The following is a 17,316-nucleotide window of genomic DNA, read 5'->3' as shown; positions in this document are numbered from 1 at the left end:
CATTTATATGGGTGAACACTTAATCCACATGGAGTTTGATTCTCCCTGCTCTGTCCCTCAGCAAAACTGCTACAAGGAAAATTTCTAAAATAAAAAGAGAATTAATTGATCTATCTTTTCAATTACAACATTAAATTGTGCTTGAAATTCTGGAAATTATTCTTGCTGGTAACTCAAATTAAATTGGTGCTTCAAAACTAAAGACCAAAAAAATACGTATTTCAGGTAAAGCAGAAAAGAAAAAGACTATCACATTTTCTTTCCTGGATCTTCGTTTAACAAGGCTAAATATTTAAGAGTGACTTGAACTTTAATTAGAGAGAATCAGCTTAAAATTAAATGTTGTAGGAACCTGTTTAAGTTAAGCAAATTAAATGATTCACTTCAAACGCTCCCATTTCATACTAAAGATTCTTCAAGCAGAATTGCCAAAAATGGAATTGTTATGGAGAAAGGTCTGTGGGAATATTTTAGGAAAAAAAAAATCCTTAAACACAGCTTCTTAAAACCTGGTCATTTATTACAGGATATCTTTCTTATTTGCACTGGAAGACTTTGCCAGGATATAGAGCAAATACACCTCTAGGATCTGGTTGTGACCAGAGATTTTCCTCCCTCTCCACTAAAGCATCCATGTTTCAATCACTCACCAAGAAGCCTTTCAGGCAGAGGAAGTGATCAGGTGCTCAGGGTCATGCTGCCCACCTTGCTTTGGGTTGGGAGGGAAATTTCCCCCTGGGTTTTGGTTAATGTGCTTTCACCTCTTCCGCTCTTGTGGGCATGCTTGGTTCATTAAAGAATCTGCACTTCAAATTATTTCCTTCCCCTTGCACAAGGCTTGAGCACTAATGACATATTGGTCTTTTTTTCTTCTCCACAGCTGGCAAACAGTTTAGTATCTTTAGGAGTCAGAGGTTTTGCTCCAGCCCATGGCTCAGAGTAAGGCTGCTCCCATCAATTGTAGTGGTCTGTGTTATACACAGGATAAACACACAACCAACGCTGCAGGAATAGGGTCTGGATGGATTTTTCTTCATTCCTACTCATAATCTGGTAGCCAAACTTCCAAACTCTAGAGAAATACAAGGGGCTAAAGGCACTGTCCAGCACTCCTCATGTCATCCACTGGAGGTTGGACAGCTGGGTTTGGGCTGGGCTCAGCCTGTTTGGCATTCCTACACAAACATATACAGAAATCTGAACCCCCCAGAAAAAGAAAAAAAAAAAAAAAGCAAGCTGATAAAAATGAGGTATCTCACATTTAGGAGAAAGAGTGTAAATGGATAAGAAGAGAAACAACCAATTCTTGGAGTTAAGAATATAAATCCCCTCTTGACTGCTCATGGATTTGTACCCAGCAGGCTGAAACAATACCAGTGGTTTTCTGGGGAGCTATGAAGAAAAGGCTGGGAATTGTCAGCAGAGATGAAAATGACAAAAGTGATGATGGCTACAAGAATCAGACAGATAGGAGTTAGCAGGAGTTCAAGAATAGCTCCATGATCATGATGATGAAGTAGCCCTTGTTCAGGCCAAAATTCCTTTCCTCTAGAAGGGACCATAAGGCGTGAGATAGGTCATACCACAGTACAGTACTAATGGACTGCTGCACATAGGACCTCATGCAAATTTCATTCAGTCTCATTTTAAATATCCCTGATACTGGTGTTTTTCTCATTCCCCCAGGTAGCTGTATTACTCTGCCATCAGATTGCAAAAGCAAAGGTAATAGCATTTAATAATTCCTCTGAGACTAAGACAGTCCTCTCTTTGACTTCAGGAACAACCCAAACTCAGCGGAATCAAGTCCCTTAAAGGCTCTGCTCTTTTGTCTTTTCTACAGGAGATTATTAAAAAAGCCTTATTGTTATATGGCAGGTCAGGTGACTCAGAATCTACACTGACATCCTCAGTGGGAGTAGATGTGCAGGAGGAAGAAAAGAGGGAATATTACTGCCTCTGTCCCTATGGCCCCTAAGGCTTACTACTTTATGGGGGATATTTTATGAATATCTATTGTGCTAAAAGCTCATATGACTGCCATCTCTCTGCTTGACTTCTAAATTAACTAAGCCATTTTCTTTGAAGATTAAAACTGATTCCTTAAATAGAATGACAAAGTGTTTGTCAAAGACATGACAAGCTGATTGCTACACCATAACACTTCAAATCAAGAACGATTAGAAATAATAATTCTAACTTCGAGAACACTGGCTGCAATTATTAACATATCGTAAATATGCAAAGAAAAGTGGAGTAGATTTTATATGCTTTTAACTTTTCATTTAACTCCAAAAATAAGGCAGTAGAGGGGCTGATGAGCTTCATGACCTTCTTAATGGCAGTGTGTGTGGGAAGCATAAATTCCACCCTTACAAACTTAGTTCTCAACTCCGGCAAAGATCTTGGGAGCAAAAATGACAAAGAAACTAATTTTTCTTGCCCTGTTTTCATCCCCAGAACAAAGTCAAAATAGAACTTACATTATGTTAAAGCAGAAATCGAAATAACTTTGGACTTGGGGACAAAATGAGTTTTGTAAGAGTTAAGGCCAACTTGCAGAGGTGCTTCCCAGACACAGTGACCACAGAAAACAGAAAGGGAGAGCGACAGGCTGAGAGTAGACGTTGTTAAAAAACAAACCTGTTTTGGCTCTACCACAAAACTAATTATTCACATCTATTTTCAGCGCTGTTGTACCTTCTGCTTTGTCCCTGTGGTCAAAAAGACAGGGCTATGAAGATAGATGCTGTCAGGTGTAAATGCAGAAGCAAAATTGAAGGACTTCAAAGCACTCAAGCCAAAAATAACACAATTTCTGTTTCCAGAGTCCAGAAAGAATAAAGCCTGATAGGAAGGATATTTAACAAGCATCTAAGTGCAGAACAACAGATTGGCAGAGAACCAGTTTATGAAACAGATTAAATGATGAGTGTGTCTGCTATAGCTGGAACACAGACTAATGAGGTCTGAAAAGGAAACCTGAAGTGCTCCTTTTCTGCAGCCCACCCCACTTGATAAAAAGACTTTAATTCCACAGCACTGGTCACAGATGGTGAAACCCTCTGCTTTCTTCAACTCAAAATGATTCTGTAGACAGTCCTCAGCTGGCAGTGAGACCTGGCCAATGCCATGAATTTATCTGGGCCATCAGATTTAAATCTATAGATCACAAGAGGTTACTTTGGCTGAAATAGGCTTTCTTTACCTTACTTTTAATTAACTTCTGGCTCTGAACTCACACTTCTGAAAACTGCAGGTTGCTCACAGTTTTCTGTGAACTCTGAATCTAAATTTCTCCAGTCCAAAGGTCATATTTTCAAGTGAAATGGTTTCTGGTTTTGTGCCTCATTTGTGAACAGTTTTTAGAACTTGCAAAGCAGACATAAAAATAAGCAGTCCTAGAAATGCTCTGAATCAGTTCCTGGCTCCATAATCTCTGCCCTTCCATGTCTATGCTCCAAATGATGATAAATACCACAAACTTCTGCAGAAACTACTGTTTGCCTTCTAATCAGATGCAGACAGGCTGGATCCCAGCCTAACCAGCCTTAATTGAAATTGCCCACTGGTGCTGGCCAGAGCTGCTCCCCCTCTCTGAAACCCAGACCCAAACCTGCTGACCTGCAGCCCTTTGACATTAAGGCTTACTGCCTGCTTGAGGAAGCTTTGGAAATCATTCTGGGAAGTGCCACAAATCCACCTGTGCAATGCTTCCATGAACACTGGAGGAAATGTTTCTGTGAATAAAAGGGAATTGCGTCTTTATTTCTGCAGGCTAAATTTAGTCCCAATCAAAACCAGTCTGACATATTTTAGTACTGTCTCAATCCAAATGACCTTTCCCACAGGAGTAAAATTTATTCTATAAAAGGGTACTGAATGGTGGAAGAAATGTCAGTGCAAGGCTTCTATGCAAATATCAAACTCTGTCTAGGTTTCTCAATAGCAGCTGCAGATCTGCTGTTGCATTGATTAGTTCTTTAAAAGAGGGATTCTTATCTCTCTTTTAAAGAGGTAAGCAAGGATGATTGCAAGTTCTGATCAACTAGAATAAAAGGCTAGCAGATGAGGACACCAAACAGTGTAAAGCCTCTGACAATTTGAGCACTGCACATTGTACACCCACTCATTTATGTGAGATCCCATGGATCATGTGAACCAGGCAAACCCTTTTTCCAGGTGAGCACCAAAGCAATTACACAGGATAACTGCTGGATGGTATTCCTCTCCCCTTGCTGTTTGAGAGCTATCAAAACCAAATTGGCTCTACAAAACCCAGACTAGACGAACAATTTCCTCCCAGATCTATAGCAATATGTGGAGATTACAGCAGAAAGGATTTTGTGAGTTTCTCCCTGCTTGATTGCAAGTTAGATTACTACAATAGCAGTGAAAAAATAGTGGGTCAAATTCTTCTCCATTGGGGGCCCCTGCCCAGCTTTGCTGACGTCAGTGCTACAATTACCAGATTTAGCAGATGATTGCTGGAAAAGAGGATAATGGTGACCTGCAGTTAAATGAAACCTTTCGAAGGAGGGTGAACCCTCAGGGCCTAATTCATGGACTCAAATCCAATTCTTTTTGACAGAGCTGACTGAGGAAAACTTGTCCTTTTATTTTCTATTTTAATTGTTTCTGATATTTAAGAGGTAGAATTGGCACAGAACCAGCTATGGCATCTGTTCCACTGAGGCACCTGTTCCCCAGTTTTGATTTCCAAGTAACAAGATCTATTGTAAGGGCAACTTGGAGACATAAAGAGAGGAAATGAGCTGTATTAACAATGCAAAATGCAAAGAACTGTTTGATTTAGAACATGGGGAACAGGACAAGGAATTATTTTATCATTGAATGACCCTGCTTGTAGATGAGTGCTGTTTCATTAGAAAACAAAGACCAAGCAATCAAATATCACATAGAAGGATGTGCAGAGCTCTGAGCAGCACCAAAGGAATCAGGAAGCATCCCTTTATCATGCCAGCCAGGATCCATTTTTATAACCTTGTCTCACATCTTTCACATCTGCATGCAGTAGTATTTCCTACACATATATAATCTCTCTTTGATTTTATGTCAGTTTTTTACTTTGTAACTAACATTAGCTTTTAATTTGTAACTAACATTCATACACAATTTCACTGCAAATTAAATGGTTCATTAGCTGTACTCAGACTCATGACAGAAGCATGGTCCAACTGAAACCAGCATTGCAACCAGGGAACAAACTTGATGAGGGAATCAGAGCTGTGCAGAGACATGGTAATAGTCTTCAACCACAGAGAAGATAATTGTAAAGGAGAGAAAATTAAACTGTCTTCTATCTACTGTGAAGAGCTCATGCAGCACCGTGGTTTCAAACTGAAGAGAGGACATGTGAAGTAAAATATCAACAAAAATCATAAAACTGTTGAAGAGAAACCCCAGCAAGACTTTCCATGCTTTCAGGTCTTTAAACAAGGGCTAGACAAGTATCTGTCAGCAGTGTTGGGGTTATAGCTGGCTCCTGTACAAAGAGGGGAGATCGAAGGCATGAAGCTCCATGCAGCCCAGATCAGAAGCTTTCTAAAATCTTTACATGTATCTCATATTATTTATTCCCTACACATTCTCCTAATAGAGTCTTTTTAACCTTATTATTTTGATATTTGCAAAGGATTTTGTGATGCCACTCCAGACTTAAAAGCCCTGGATAAAATAATTAGAAATTGTTCATGAAAATCAGGGATTTCACAAGCTTCTTATACTGCTTGTTCCTTGCATCAAAGGTTTTTTTCTTAACTTAGACCTTCCTTTCAGCAAATTAGGATGATTATTTTTAAACCTGCCCTTTACAGTCATGGAGAATGATTTATCATTATTTTTTGTCCTTATAAACGTTCCTGTATTTGACGACTTTTATTTCTAACCAGTCTTCTCCCTTCTAAGTTAGAGCAAACACAATATTTCAACACTTTCATAGGACACACTGTTGAAACTCTGCTAATTTGTAATTTTGTCCACTAGATTATCTCTAACTCATCCACATCTCCTAAATTATTGCAATCCCTAACTGGATGTGCTTTTCTGGATACAAATAATGTTGAGCAGAGTAAAAGATGCAAGAAAATAATTTGTCATCTAGAACAGCCCTGTAATTTTGGAAAGTATCAACATTTCCCTTTTTATTGCTGTTTACAACAAACCTCTTTCAGTTTACAGTCAAGTACAATCCCCAAATTGGTTTTTCTTTAATAGCAATCTTGTTTTGCTGATGAAAACTGAGACATGAGTATTATTTCCAGAAGTCTAAAATTCATCAATATTTATAAAAGCCCTCTGAAATATATACTGGGAAAAGCAAAGTATTTCTCAGTGGTGTATAAATATTGTTATAGCTATAAATATACCTGTACTCTCAAATGCTTTTAAGTCCACTTATTTTTGACCCTCTTGCAATTACGAACTGGACTAGAGAGACAGTGGGAAAGACAAGGCTGGTGTATGGAGACTTGGAGGAATGAGCAGCACAAAAGTCTCCATTTCCAGAGAGACACAGTCACTGGTGCTGGACTGATTGCTTTTGTTTAGGAAAGGAGAAGACAAGCTGTAAAAAGCAATAAAAATAGAAAGCAGCTCTGCTGTTCTGCCAGACTGCGGCTCAGTTCCTGCTCTGTGTACAGCCCTGATCCCGTGCAGGTTCCCCTGCCCGTGGGGCAGCCCTGGAGCTGTCCTGTGCCCCCAGCCCCTGCAGCACCGGGGGCTCCCAGGAGCAGAGCTCCAGCAGAGGCTGCCAGCTCAGGGCAGGGCTCTTGGCCCTCCCAGGGCATTTGGGTCTGACCTTCTCTGCAGAGTCACCAGTCTGCTTGGGGCTGTGGCTCCTGCACCGGCTAATGGAGGCCAGGGTCAGCAGTGAGCAGCAGTGGTGCCTCTGGGCTGCTGCCTCCTGGAGGCTCTGCAGGGTGAGGGAGGCCACTGCTAAGCAATGGGAAGGGAAAAAGAAAGATTTGTGATGATCTGGAGAGAAGACCTGTGCACAAGGAAAGTGCTGGATGGGATGAGCTGACACAGTTGCAACCACTTGACTCGGGCCCCAGTTAGCCAGGGTAGGAGTAGGAAAGTGACTTCTGTTTTAGACAGGACATTTTAGATTACCACCACATGGACACATGTAGGATAATTTATCATATTCATTTGTGCAAGTGTCTGAAAAAACTCCTGTGTGCACAATGGAAAAACTTCAACTAGAAACATTGTGGAAAATCTGCTGGACCTGGTGCAGGTTAAGGTCCAAGCCACAACACGGAGAGAAGCAGGGACCAAAAGCCTCCCCATGCCACTGCCCAGGCTGCCATCCCACACAAACCCCACCACCTGCACTGGTGATGTGCCCAGACATGGCAGCACATTGAAATGATGTGACAAAAGAGGAGGAGGAGGAGGAGGAGGAGAAAAAAAGGAATAAAGGGCTACATTTGATACTACTCTGTCTCCTCTCAGACTACTGCTAATATATCCTAAGAATAGAGACAGCTCCAGAGCCAGCATTCACTGGAAAGAAAAATGGCCAAAATAATTCTGTTTTCTATTAAATATAACAGTGCCTTCCCAAAAATGCAATTCAGGGAACTTTATTATTCTCTTTCAGGGAATTGTAAGTAGAACCACAAAAAAATTGTGTCTATTTTTTTTTTCCTGAAAATATGGTTGTCTTTAAAATGCAAAATGTTTTACAGTTGTGACAAAACCCAGTGCCCTTCGTAACCATCTGTATTATTTCCTACAGACGAATGCATTCATATTTACACATTAATACAATGGAACTGCACATCACTGCAATATTACCTGGCTCCTGCCTGAGGACTGTCTCACAATTACCCTTAGAAATACCTGTTTTGAAATTACAGAGCTAAGGAGCTCTAGGTCTTGAAGAGAAATGCAATGTTGCATTGCCCACCTTTGGCATAATACTTTGACTAATCCAACCTTACATGTTCACAGCTTCCAAGAAGAAAGATTATGTATAACAACATGCAAAAGGGCTGGGGAAAGGTGGGTGATGTGGAACAAAGAGCACATTTTCAGGATGTTTGAGAGCTGGTGCTGCTTACCAAGATCAATGACATGTCATCCCAGAGGAGCACTGATAAAAGCCTCTGTAGCTCTGCTCCCCTTCTGTCTCTCTGCATTTTGTATTTCTAAGCAGGCAGTTTGCAGCCAGCATGTACTCTGCATGCATTAAGCATACATGTAACACAGTGTTAGAGATGACAAAGCACTGTGCAAAGCTGGGTGGTACAAAAAAAAAATGTATATTTAAATTAGAAGTTAACACAGAGAGAGTTGAGACAGGAGATAGAGAATCACTAAAATGTCCATCTAGCAGATATTAAAATGGGAGGCCATGGGGAGCTTGTTTGCATTTTCACTAATGCATCTCAAACATAACAGATCTGTAAATCTGCAAATAACAGATTTTAAAAAAACCAATCCATAAGAACAACAAAAAGTCTAGCTGAAAATAATACATCTGCATCAGGTTTCAGTTGGTTTTCAAGAAACAGCCTGATGCATGCAACATCAGCTTCTCAAAAGAGAGCTTAATACAAGAGGCAGATTGAGTAGAAGAGACTTTCTGAACTGCTGGATTTTCAAGAAGGTAAATAGCATTACAGGGAAAGGCTCAAGATAAGGAAAAAAAAACCTAAGTCTTTCCTCCTGCAAGTGAGGGGCAGTGAAGTTTTTAGGACTCAGCTTGGTATTTCAATAAATAATTATGTTTTTCCAACTGAACAACCAGCTAGACACGGCAAACTGTAATTAACACCAAGAAGCATAATACCATTTGGCATGCATACACCTTGTTTCTGAACAGGAGGCTTCAAGAACCCCTTAAAAGCTATTCAAAGAAACTTATAATTATAATTATGTGCTAGTGTGATTAGTCTCTTCTAATAATGCCTATTGAGCACACTCTATTGAAAAGCCCGCATAAAAAATGCACAGTTCCACTGATCTGTATGCTCATGTCAGAAGCCCTCATTTGGAGATCTGAGAAATGAAAGAAACATTACTATTACTAAGAAATTTGGTTCAGCACTGTAAAATAATATGAAGATTGAATAATATTAACACTAACTATTAATAAATGTGCCAGCATTTCCCTTTAAAAGATACCACATGCATTTTCTTATAGCTATGACCAAATTTTTAAACTGTGGGATTGAATCTCTTGTTCGTAATTTTTTTTAAAATACTTAAAGGCTTTGGTGACCTGGAGCAGAACTTTGACTATAGACAATAAAGTAAGTAACAAATAGACACTTTTGACTGTGCATGAAGGGTCAGAACAGTATAAATAAGGTTATAGAACAATCTGATTATGCATGTAATTATAGAGGTACTAAATATTTCTATTATTATTAAAAATAGCCACTATAATATAAGCTATCTTCTTAATCTTTATTGCAGAAAACAAAGATATCATCTACACCTTTTATGTAAAATAAGCCATAAAAGTCCTCTCAGTGCAATTGAATTGGTAATTAGCTCTTGTTCATTTTAATTTAGAAAGACTGTGAAAGGTACAAGAAAGAAATGAAGATGCCTGCTACCTTAGGCCAATTAATCCATGTACTCGAGGATGTATTCTCCAGGATTAAACACGGCAGTGACACCCCTGGGGCCTCACAAGCACACAGCTTCGAGAGGAGAACAGCGCCTGGCTGTGACAATGCAAGCCAGAACCCTCTGCAGGTACTGAGCTAACAGAAATGGATGTCAGATGCCTCTTGAATGCCTGGGTTATGGAGCAGTTTTTGCAGATAATTACGTCTTCTCATACAGCCTGGATGAGTGTTCAGAATGTGGGACAAGTCAGACAAAAGAGCTTTCTTTGTGCCATTCAGCCTCCTTCCCCTCTCAAACATCTCACAATCACTCACCTCCAGATGTACCGATTACTGTTATTTCTGGAGCCAAAGTAGAATTTTCCACCCCCATTTGGAAAACGCCCTCGGGGGCTGTAAAAACCTTCAGACACAAAGCAGGAGGGATATATAACACCGTATTAATAAGAAAACAAATTAATGTCCATAGAGCAATAAGCATTACCATTCTCTTCATCTCCTTGGAGACCTGGTGGCCTCCGAGGTGGTTGTAAAAGGGCCGGTCAACGCCCCAGTGTGGTGGGTTGTGGCTGATGGAGTTGGCACGCTGGCGGTTCATCTTGGCGATCGTGGCTTTCTCGTCTTTCTGGAATACAAACCAGAGAGAAATGCATAATAAATCTTCAAATATTTACACAGCAGTCATTCTCCAAGCACTTCTGATCTCTCACTCCAAAAGCTGGCTTTGCACCTTGAACTCTATGAAGCAATCGGAAGCAGTCACAGTCACCATCTCTTTGTCTTATTTTTAGAATACTTTACTCTAAGTGGTGCCCATCATTTTATTCCTTTACTTGTTCTGAACAACCACCATAACCTGTGTAAACGTGGGGAGCGTTCCAAAATGGAGACATCTATTTTCTTTATTAGCAAATTGAAGAAAACGGAATAATTTCAGATAGAAAATTGCAGCTCCAAGATGAGATACCACACAGAGGGTCCTCAAAAAGCCAAAGAACAGTTCCATCTAGAAGAGAGACAACAGACAGAGTGATTTGGTTGAAGAACAGGAGCCTTGAAACTCCTTGAAGCTATGGGAATACAGGACACCTTTCTCCATAGGCAGAAGCAAATAATTTTCCACACTTGCAAGAGCATATTCCCAGACATGCCAAGGAAAGCATGTAAATCTTGCAAACCACGCTCACGTTAAGGGTAATGCAATTGCAGAGTGTGACAAAATGGTCTTCCCAACTCTAATGCTACCTTCCAATTTGACATTGACACTAATTCTCCTGAAGTTTGGACAAAGTCTTTGATTTTGTTATTGAGGCTTTGCCTCTTGGCTGCAATGGGAGCTCACTGTGAGGTTAGCACAGGATCTGTCAGACAGGTTTCACTGGAGCTCAGTGCCAGTCCCAGGAACACAGAAATGCAACATGTAACTAGGCTCAACAACAGGCAGATGCGTTCCTTATTTTGAATATAGTCCCTAGCCAAAAAGACAGGCAGGTTTCCACAAGGAATGTGTTCTGTGGACAGAAGTCCCTCTAGCAAGGGCTGCACTGCTGACTGGCTCAGGGAGGATTGTGTGATTTACCTGAACTGACTCAGAAGGCAGAAGGGTGGCAATTACTATATCCTTGCTTGAAGCAGACAAACTCTGGAGAGACTGAAAATTCAGAAGGTATGGATTGTTGTTTATTACTTGAGAGATTAAACTTTTTCAAGAGAATTGCTGCTTCAATGACATTAGAGAAGAAAACAGACTTAATAGTTAATTTTGGATTTCCAGACAAATGAGATATTTAAAAAGAAAGCCTCTATTGCTTTCAACTCTAGAATTTTGGTTCAAGTGTTATTTGACAATACAAGTAGGTCTGCTGCTTTTCTTGCCTGGAGTCTGCATTCCATATCTATTTGTTTTGATTCCCCACTATTCAATGTAACTTGTACCTTTCAGGAGTTTGCAAAATACCTGGTGTTATCTCCATGGTAACCACAGAGTTAAATGTCAAGTGCTATGCTGCCTTAAATTAGGGTTTTTAAAAAGAAATTTAAAAAGGCTTGCTGAAACTCAGTGCTGGAGAAAGCTGCCTGACTGACAAGCATGGGGAATCATCTTCTCTCTCCTTGCAAGGAAGAGACAGCTACAATGACAACATTTCCCTGGAGACCACAGCTCACCACATGGGCACCAACATTGCAGAGCACGTGGGGCTGCAGCTTCGTGGCCAGGGGCTGGGGACATGGGGCACCTGTGACAGAGCCCTGTGCCCCACAGCCAAGTGGCCCCGTGACAGTGAGCAGAAGTGGTCCTGCAGCCCCAGGGTGCCAGCAAAGACCTTCACCCAGCCAGGACGACAAGTGCAGGGTCACGAGGAAACCCTGTGTGAGCAGGATGAATGTCGGGAGAACCACAGGTGCTCCCACGTGGATGCCCCCAGGACAGCAAGTGCCTCCCACATCACTTCTTCCCCACTTTGAACCCATCACTGGTTCATCTGCAAAGCCTGAAAATTCCAGCACTGGGCACCAGCTGAGTTTCACATGAGCAACCATGACAGAGCCACTGGATAACCTCCAGGAGACACATCTTTTAAATGTTTCTAAAAATACATTAATGTGATGAAATCTTGATGTCCAGATTTGAGTTGGTTTGAGGTTTTGTTTTTTAAGGCTCACTGCTCTTTATACTCTTTGCCACCATTTATAATACTTTCTTGTGGCTTTTTTCAGTTATGCAATCTTTTTCATAGTTATGCTTCTTTCTTTTATGATGTGATGCCAGAAAACTGGTAGGAAATACAGTTTCATTATCTCCAAGCAAATAGATATTGTTTTTCAATAACAGAAATGACACTGTCAATCCATTTTATTCCAACTAAGGGGAGGGTTTTCAACCAAATGGAATAAAAAAACCCAGATGTTGAAACTAGTCTGGGGACCCATAAAAGCAAAGCTATTTGGTTACTTTACACATGCCTTTACATCAACAGATGATAAAAGTGATATACAGCAGATTTTTGCCCCATGAGTTAGTAAATTTGGTTAGAATTTGAGAAAAGGCTTCATGCCAAAGTCCATGAAGACATACTACTCCTCTCAGCCCATGAGTGATCCTCATACCTGCTGCAAGTGCTAGTGAGTCTGAAACATTGCTTGATGAATTTGAAGGAAATTAATGACCTCATACATGTTTATTGACACATCTGGATTGAGGTAAGAACAGGAAAATGGGTAAACATGTAATTCTGAGATTGTTTCTAACCATGAGGTCAGGTGCCATAAATTTTCCATGGCTTCATGAACTCTGGCAGTATTTCCCCCCCCCCACCTCTTGTAGGAAGTTTCCACTGGATTGTGGACAATGTTTCAGTAATATTTCCAATCAGATTAAAACACATATATACAAGCACAGTGCACTTCTGCTTTTCCACATTACATAATGTGCTACTATGTCATCTTGAATAATAGGACTTTGCTGCTAACATCAACACTTATTAAAGAAAAAATAAAACCTGTTGTTTTAAAAACTTGAGATAATTTATTTTCTGCAAAATCACTTGTTAAGTGGGTGATGAAAATAAACTCTGAAAATGAAGCATTAGATGGGTCACAGCTCCTCTGTGGAAATTTATGAGGATGCCTCCTCTGTTTCTTCCTAGCTAAGTGACAGCATAAGGACAACTTGCACACAAGGCTGCCTAAGGCACAACAAAACTGGAAAAGAAGAATAAAGAAAGAGAAGTGGTGATACCTTTCAGTCCTACTCATTACAGGTATTATCAACAAGAGGAGGTGCAAAAGTTTCTGACAGCAATGAGTTTTTCAGATTTTAGGTGGCTAAACTCCAGAAAGCTGTTGTGGGAACTTTTCAAATCTGGACTCACAAAGAGACTGTAAATCTGATTCCCAGGGGTTTTATTGTGTTCCCACCACCAGTTCCCACACACTGAGCTACAGTAATGCTACAGCAAAACTGCAGAAAGAGCTGGGGTTTTCTTGTACTTATCAATTGAATCAAGCATGCCTGTTATTTCTTTGGTGTGTGTGAGATAGGATTTTCCAACATATTGATCACTATCATGCAACAGTGAAATCTGATCATGGATCACTCAAATCAGATTTAGCTACATATTATTCTTTAAATTTTCTTGACACCCTTCTGACATGTGCATGATGTTTCTGGTAGTGTTACATGCTCCAAACCACTGCCTTCATAAATCTACACAAGTGGAACCCTGCTGAGCTCTGATTAAATGTGTTAAATTGAGGAATCATCGCATCAGATTGATTGTGTTTTAGGAGAGTCACATGCTCAACATTTAAAGGACCATTTTGTTTCTTCAGCTGGATGGAATTCCAGGGCGCTATTTAGAAAAGAATGAGAATTGTTTTTCTAGGAGTTACAGCCAAAGTTTTGTTGAGCTGTTTTAAGGCCACCATCAACAATCCTTTCTGAAACTGGTGTGTACCTGCTATTGTTAAAAGAAACACCCAAGTGTAATCAATTGAAAGACATTAGAAAAAAAATAAACGATTTTTTCCCCTTGCAGACTTTGTGCACTCAGCACAGCGTGTTTGGTCAGCAGTATTGCTCATCTGTTTGCAGGCACATTTTGTTTCTACTGGTGTCCAAAGCAAAGCATTCCCCTAGATTTCTGACAATGTTGAGAATGACCAAACTAGCTGTAAAACTATGTGCTGTTAAAATCTTATTCCCCATAAGGTCTGTTTCCCACTCCTCCAAACACACATTTTTCCACCCTTCTCAGAGTACAGCTTTGAAGTGCTGGGAAGAGTAGTTGTGATGGTTCTGCAAATTAGAGCAGCACCTGATTGCAGAGAAGAGCAGAAAGTGAGCAACAACCACCGAGTGACACGCTCCTGTACAAACACCAGAAACTTGGGCAGCACAAGAACTGGGAATAAGTAAATGGAGTACTGTAAAAATATCAGGGAAGTGATAAGATGGCAATAATGACTGGGACAAATGTTTTGAATAAGATTCAGAAGGGCAGATATACACGTTGTGAAGGTAAAGGATCAGAGCTATGCGAGATGAACGCTACAGTCTGCAGTGTAAGCTAAAAAACATGGATAAGACAAAACCACTCTGTAGAAGAGTAAAGATGTTGTGCAAACTTAACCCCATTGCAATGCCCAGGGGTTAAATTTTGGGAATCACTAAAATGTGGGCAACAGTTTTAGTAATTCTAGCTGATAAATTGCTTTTTATCTGGAAATACAGACTTTCGGGTAAAGAATGAAGCCAGTAAGGAAGAAAGGCAAAGATCTCCTTGGAGAATTCCTGTATTTCTACCATGCTAATGTGTTCAGTCCATTAGAAACACATATCCAAATGACTGTGAAAATTAACTGGATAAGAATCAAAGGTACCCTGTGTAAATCACCCTATACCATGTGAGGATAACAGAAATTTACAATTCTTCATTACTGTAGAACAGAAGGAGCAGATTGGTTTTTTCCAGGTAATCACTACTACTGCCTCAGTGGACGCAAAAGGGAAGAAGGCTCATAAGCATAAGGTTATAAATGGAAAACACTGAATTATAGAACCATTTAGGTTGCATTTAAGATCATTAAATACAGCACTGCCAAGTCCCACAAAACTATGTCTGGAAGCAAAACTTGAAGTGTGATGTGCTGAAGTCAGAAAGACAATCTCCATTCCAGATCTGTGGAAAACTGCCAACTTCCATGTCAGTTCTGGTAACAGATATTTTTAATAACTATTTAGTCAGTGATCATGACACCGAGCTTGTAGAGCAGCAAATGCTGGGTTTGGATTAACAGCCTTGAATCCAAGTTTTTCTAAAGAGAAAAAAATGCAGTAGCTGTCACTGGCTTTGTTTCTTCCATAGAGCCTTTGACACAGTGCAGCGTTGGAGAGTAAGGGCTAAGACAGGTGGGGAATATGAAGCTGGGAAAAGAGCTTGTTTCTAGTGAAAGGGCAAGAGACAGTGTTGAATAAGGAAGTATTAGTCTGGATGAAGGTTACTAGCAGAGTTACTCAGTTACTACTCTTAGGGCAGATTTCTGTGAATTTTTTTCTTATCTCGCCTGGCAGCAAGTGAGCAATGACAGATTTGCTAATGGGAGAAGCAGAGGTGTGTTTGATAGATGCGAAGAAAAGGAGTAATAGCACCCAACATTTGAGGACTAATATAGTGGAAATGGAACTTGAGACATTTAAGTGTACAAAATGCATCATTCCCTTAAAGATCATAGACAGAAACTTCATTTCATTTTCAGGAATCACATTAGTTCATCACAGAATAAAAAGAAGACACTGAGATAATCCAACTTTGCAAAAGGTAAAGGTTTTCTTTGAGGAGCAAGAAAATATGAGAGCTTGTGCTTGTCTCTTCTTTGTTGTGTGAAAACATTAGAAGAGTCTGTCTCGGGAGAAAAAAGGAGAGGGAGAGGGGATACAATTGCTGACAGACAGCAGACAACCAGAGCAGCCCAGGTTTTAGGGCAGCCCTAAAGTGTTAGTGTTAGCACTAAAGTGTTTGCTTAACCACAGCAAAAGATTCCAAAACAGACCTTTATGGCAGAACCTGCTAATGTCATCTTTTCAGGCAAGTGCTCACCCATGAGGGCAGCAGAATCACAGGACAGGGCAAACAGAAAGGTGAAAGCAGATCTGGAGGTAAAGATTAGGAGAAACAATTCGAAAAGACTGGATTTTAAAACTTTGCATTTTGTTCTCTTTTAATAGAAAGCAACTCTTCTGCGTATCAGACAGAAAACAAGGACTACATTTTCAGGTCTAGCAATATTATTGAAGACTGAGGGAGAAGAATCTAGCTTTTCCTTCCTAAAACCCCACTGACTATATCCCAGTTAATAGCATTTTTAAAAAGGAAAAAGCAAAAAAAAAATTTTAAAAGAAGTTATTTTCAATTCCTGGAACAAAAATATTAGATAGATGTTCCTCCCACTTACTCTGTGCCCAATAAATGGCATTAACACAATGAAAAAGTTAAACAAATAAAAAAGACAGAAAATTCCAAGTGTGGCTCCCCATGGCAGCAGTAAGCAGAAAAGGTACAGAACACATATCCTTACATTTCATCTACTTATCAAAACTCATGGTATTGTTGGGTTTTGATGACTGTGGAACTGATGAACCAAGTATCCAGATAATTCTGCTGTGTGAACCAAGGAACAGCTCAGGCAGTTACTTGGATCTGCTCTCAGGTCAATACTAATGCCAAGCCTTATGTACAAGGACAGCAGGAACCCAGACACAGCTTCACTGAGCTAGGTGAACATTTTATGGCCATTACTGGAACAGAATGAACTGAAAACCTGGCTAAATACATCACAAGAAGTCATTAAAATCAAGCAGAAATGAAAGGAAAAAGTAAAGTACCAGAACTTTGCCTCCATCAGGCAAAAATTCCAAGACTGACTGAACTGACAATGGTCAAAAGCTTTTCTCACTTCTGATTTACATGTTATGTGAAAATGAGTTTTTGAACAGGGAGAGAACTTTAAACACTGGAACAGATTGTCAAGAGAAATAGTGGATGTCCCATCCCTGGAAGTGTCCAAGGCCAGGCTGGATGGAGCTTTGAGCAACCTGGTCTAATGGAAGGTGTCCTTGCCCTGACAGGGGGGTTGAGACAAGGTAATCTTTAAGGTCCTATCCAGTCCAAGGCTTCCTATGATTCTATGAAACTATTCACAAAGAGAT

The 17,316-nt window shown here is 40.1% G+C and overlaps 1 protein-coding gene across 1 annotated transcript in view; it reads right to left on the bottom strand.

Annotated features, from left to right (window-relative positions):
- ADCY5 (adenylate cyclase 5) overlaps positions 1-17,316 on the bottom strand; it is a 204,467-nt gene that overhangs the window by 33,090 nt on the left and 154,061 nt on the right. Inside the window, exon 8 of the mRNA XM_038143319.1 lies at positions 10,093-10,233. Within this exon, the coding sequence (XP_037999247.1) occupies positions 10,093-10,233 (141 nt within the window). The remainder of the gene's footprint in view (positions 1-10,092; positions 10,234-17,316) is intronic.

The sequence above is a fragment of the Motacilla alba genome, chromosome 7 (assembly GCF_015832195.1).
Source record: "Motacilla alba alba isolate MOTALB_02 chromosome 7, Motacilla_alba_V1.0_pri, whole genome shotgun sequence".
Lineage (NCBI taxonomy): Eukaryota > Metazoa > Chordata > Aves > Passeriformes > Motacillidae > Motacilla > Motacilla alba.
The sequence above is the reverse complement of the archived record's forward strand: the minus strand, read 5'-3'. Positions and strand labels throughout refer to the sequence as shown.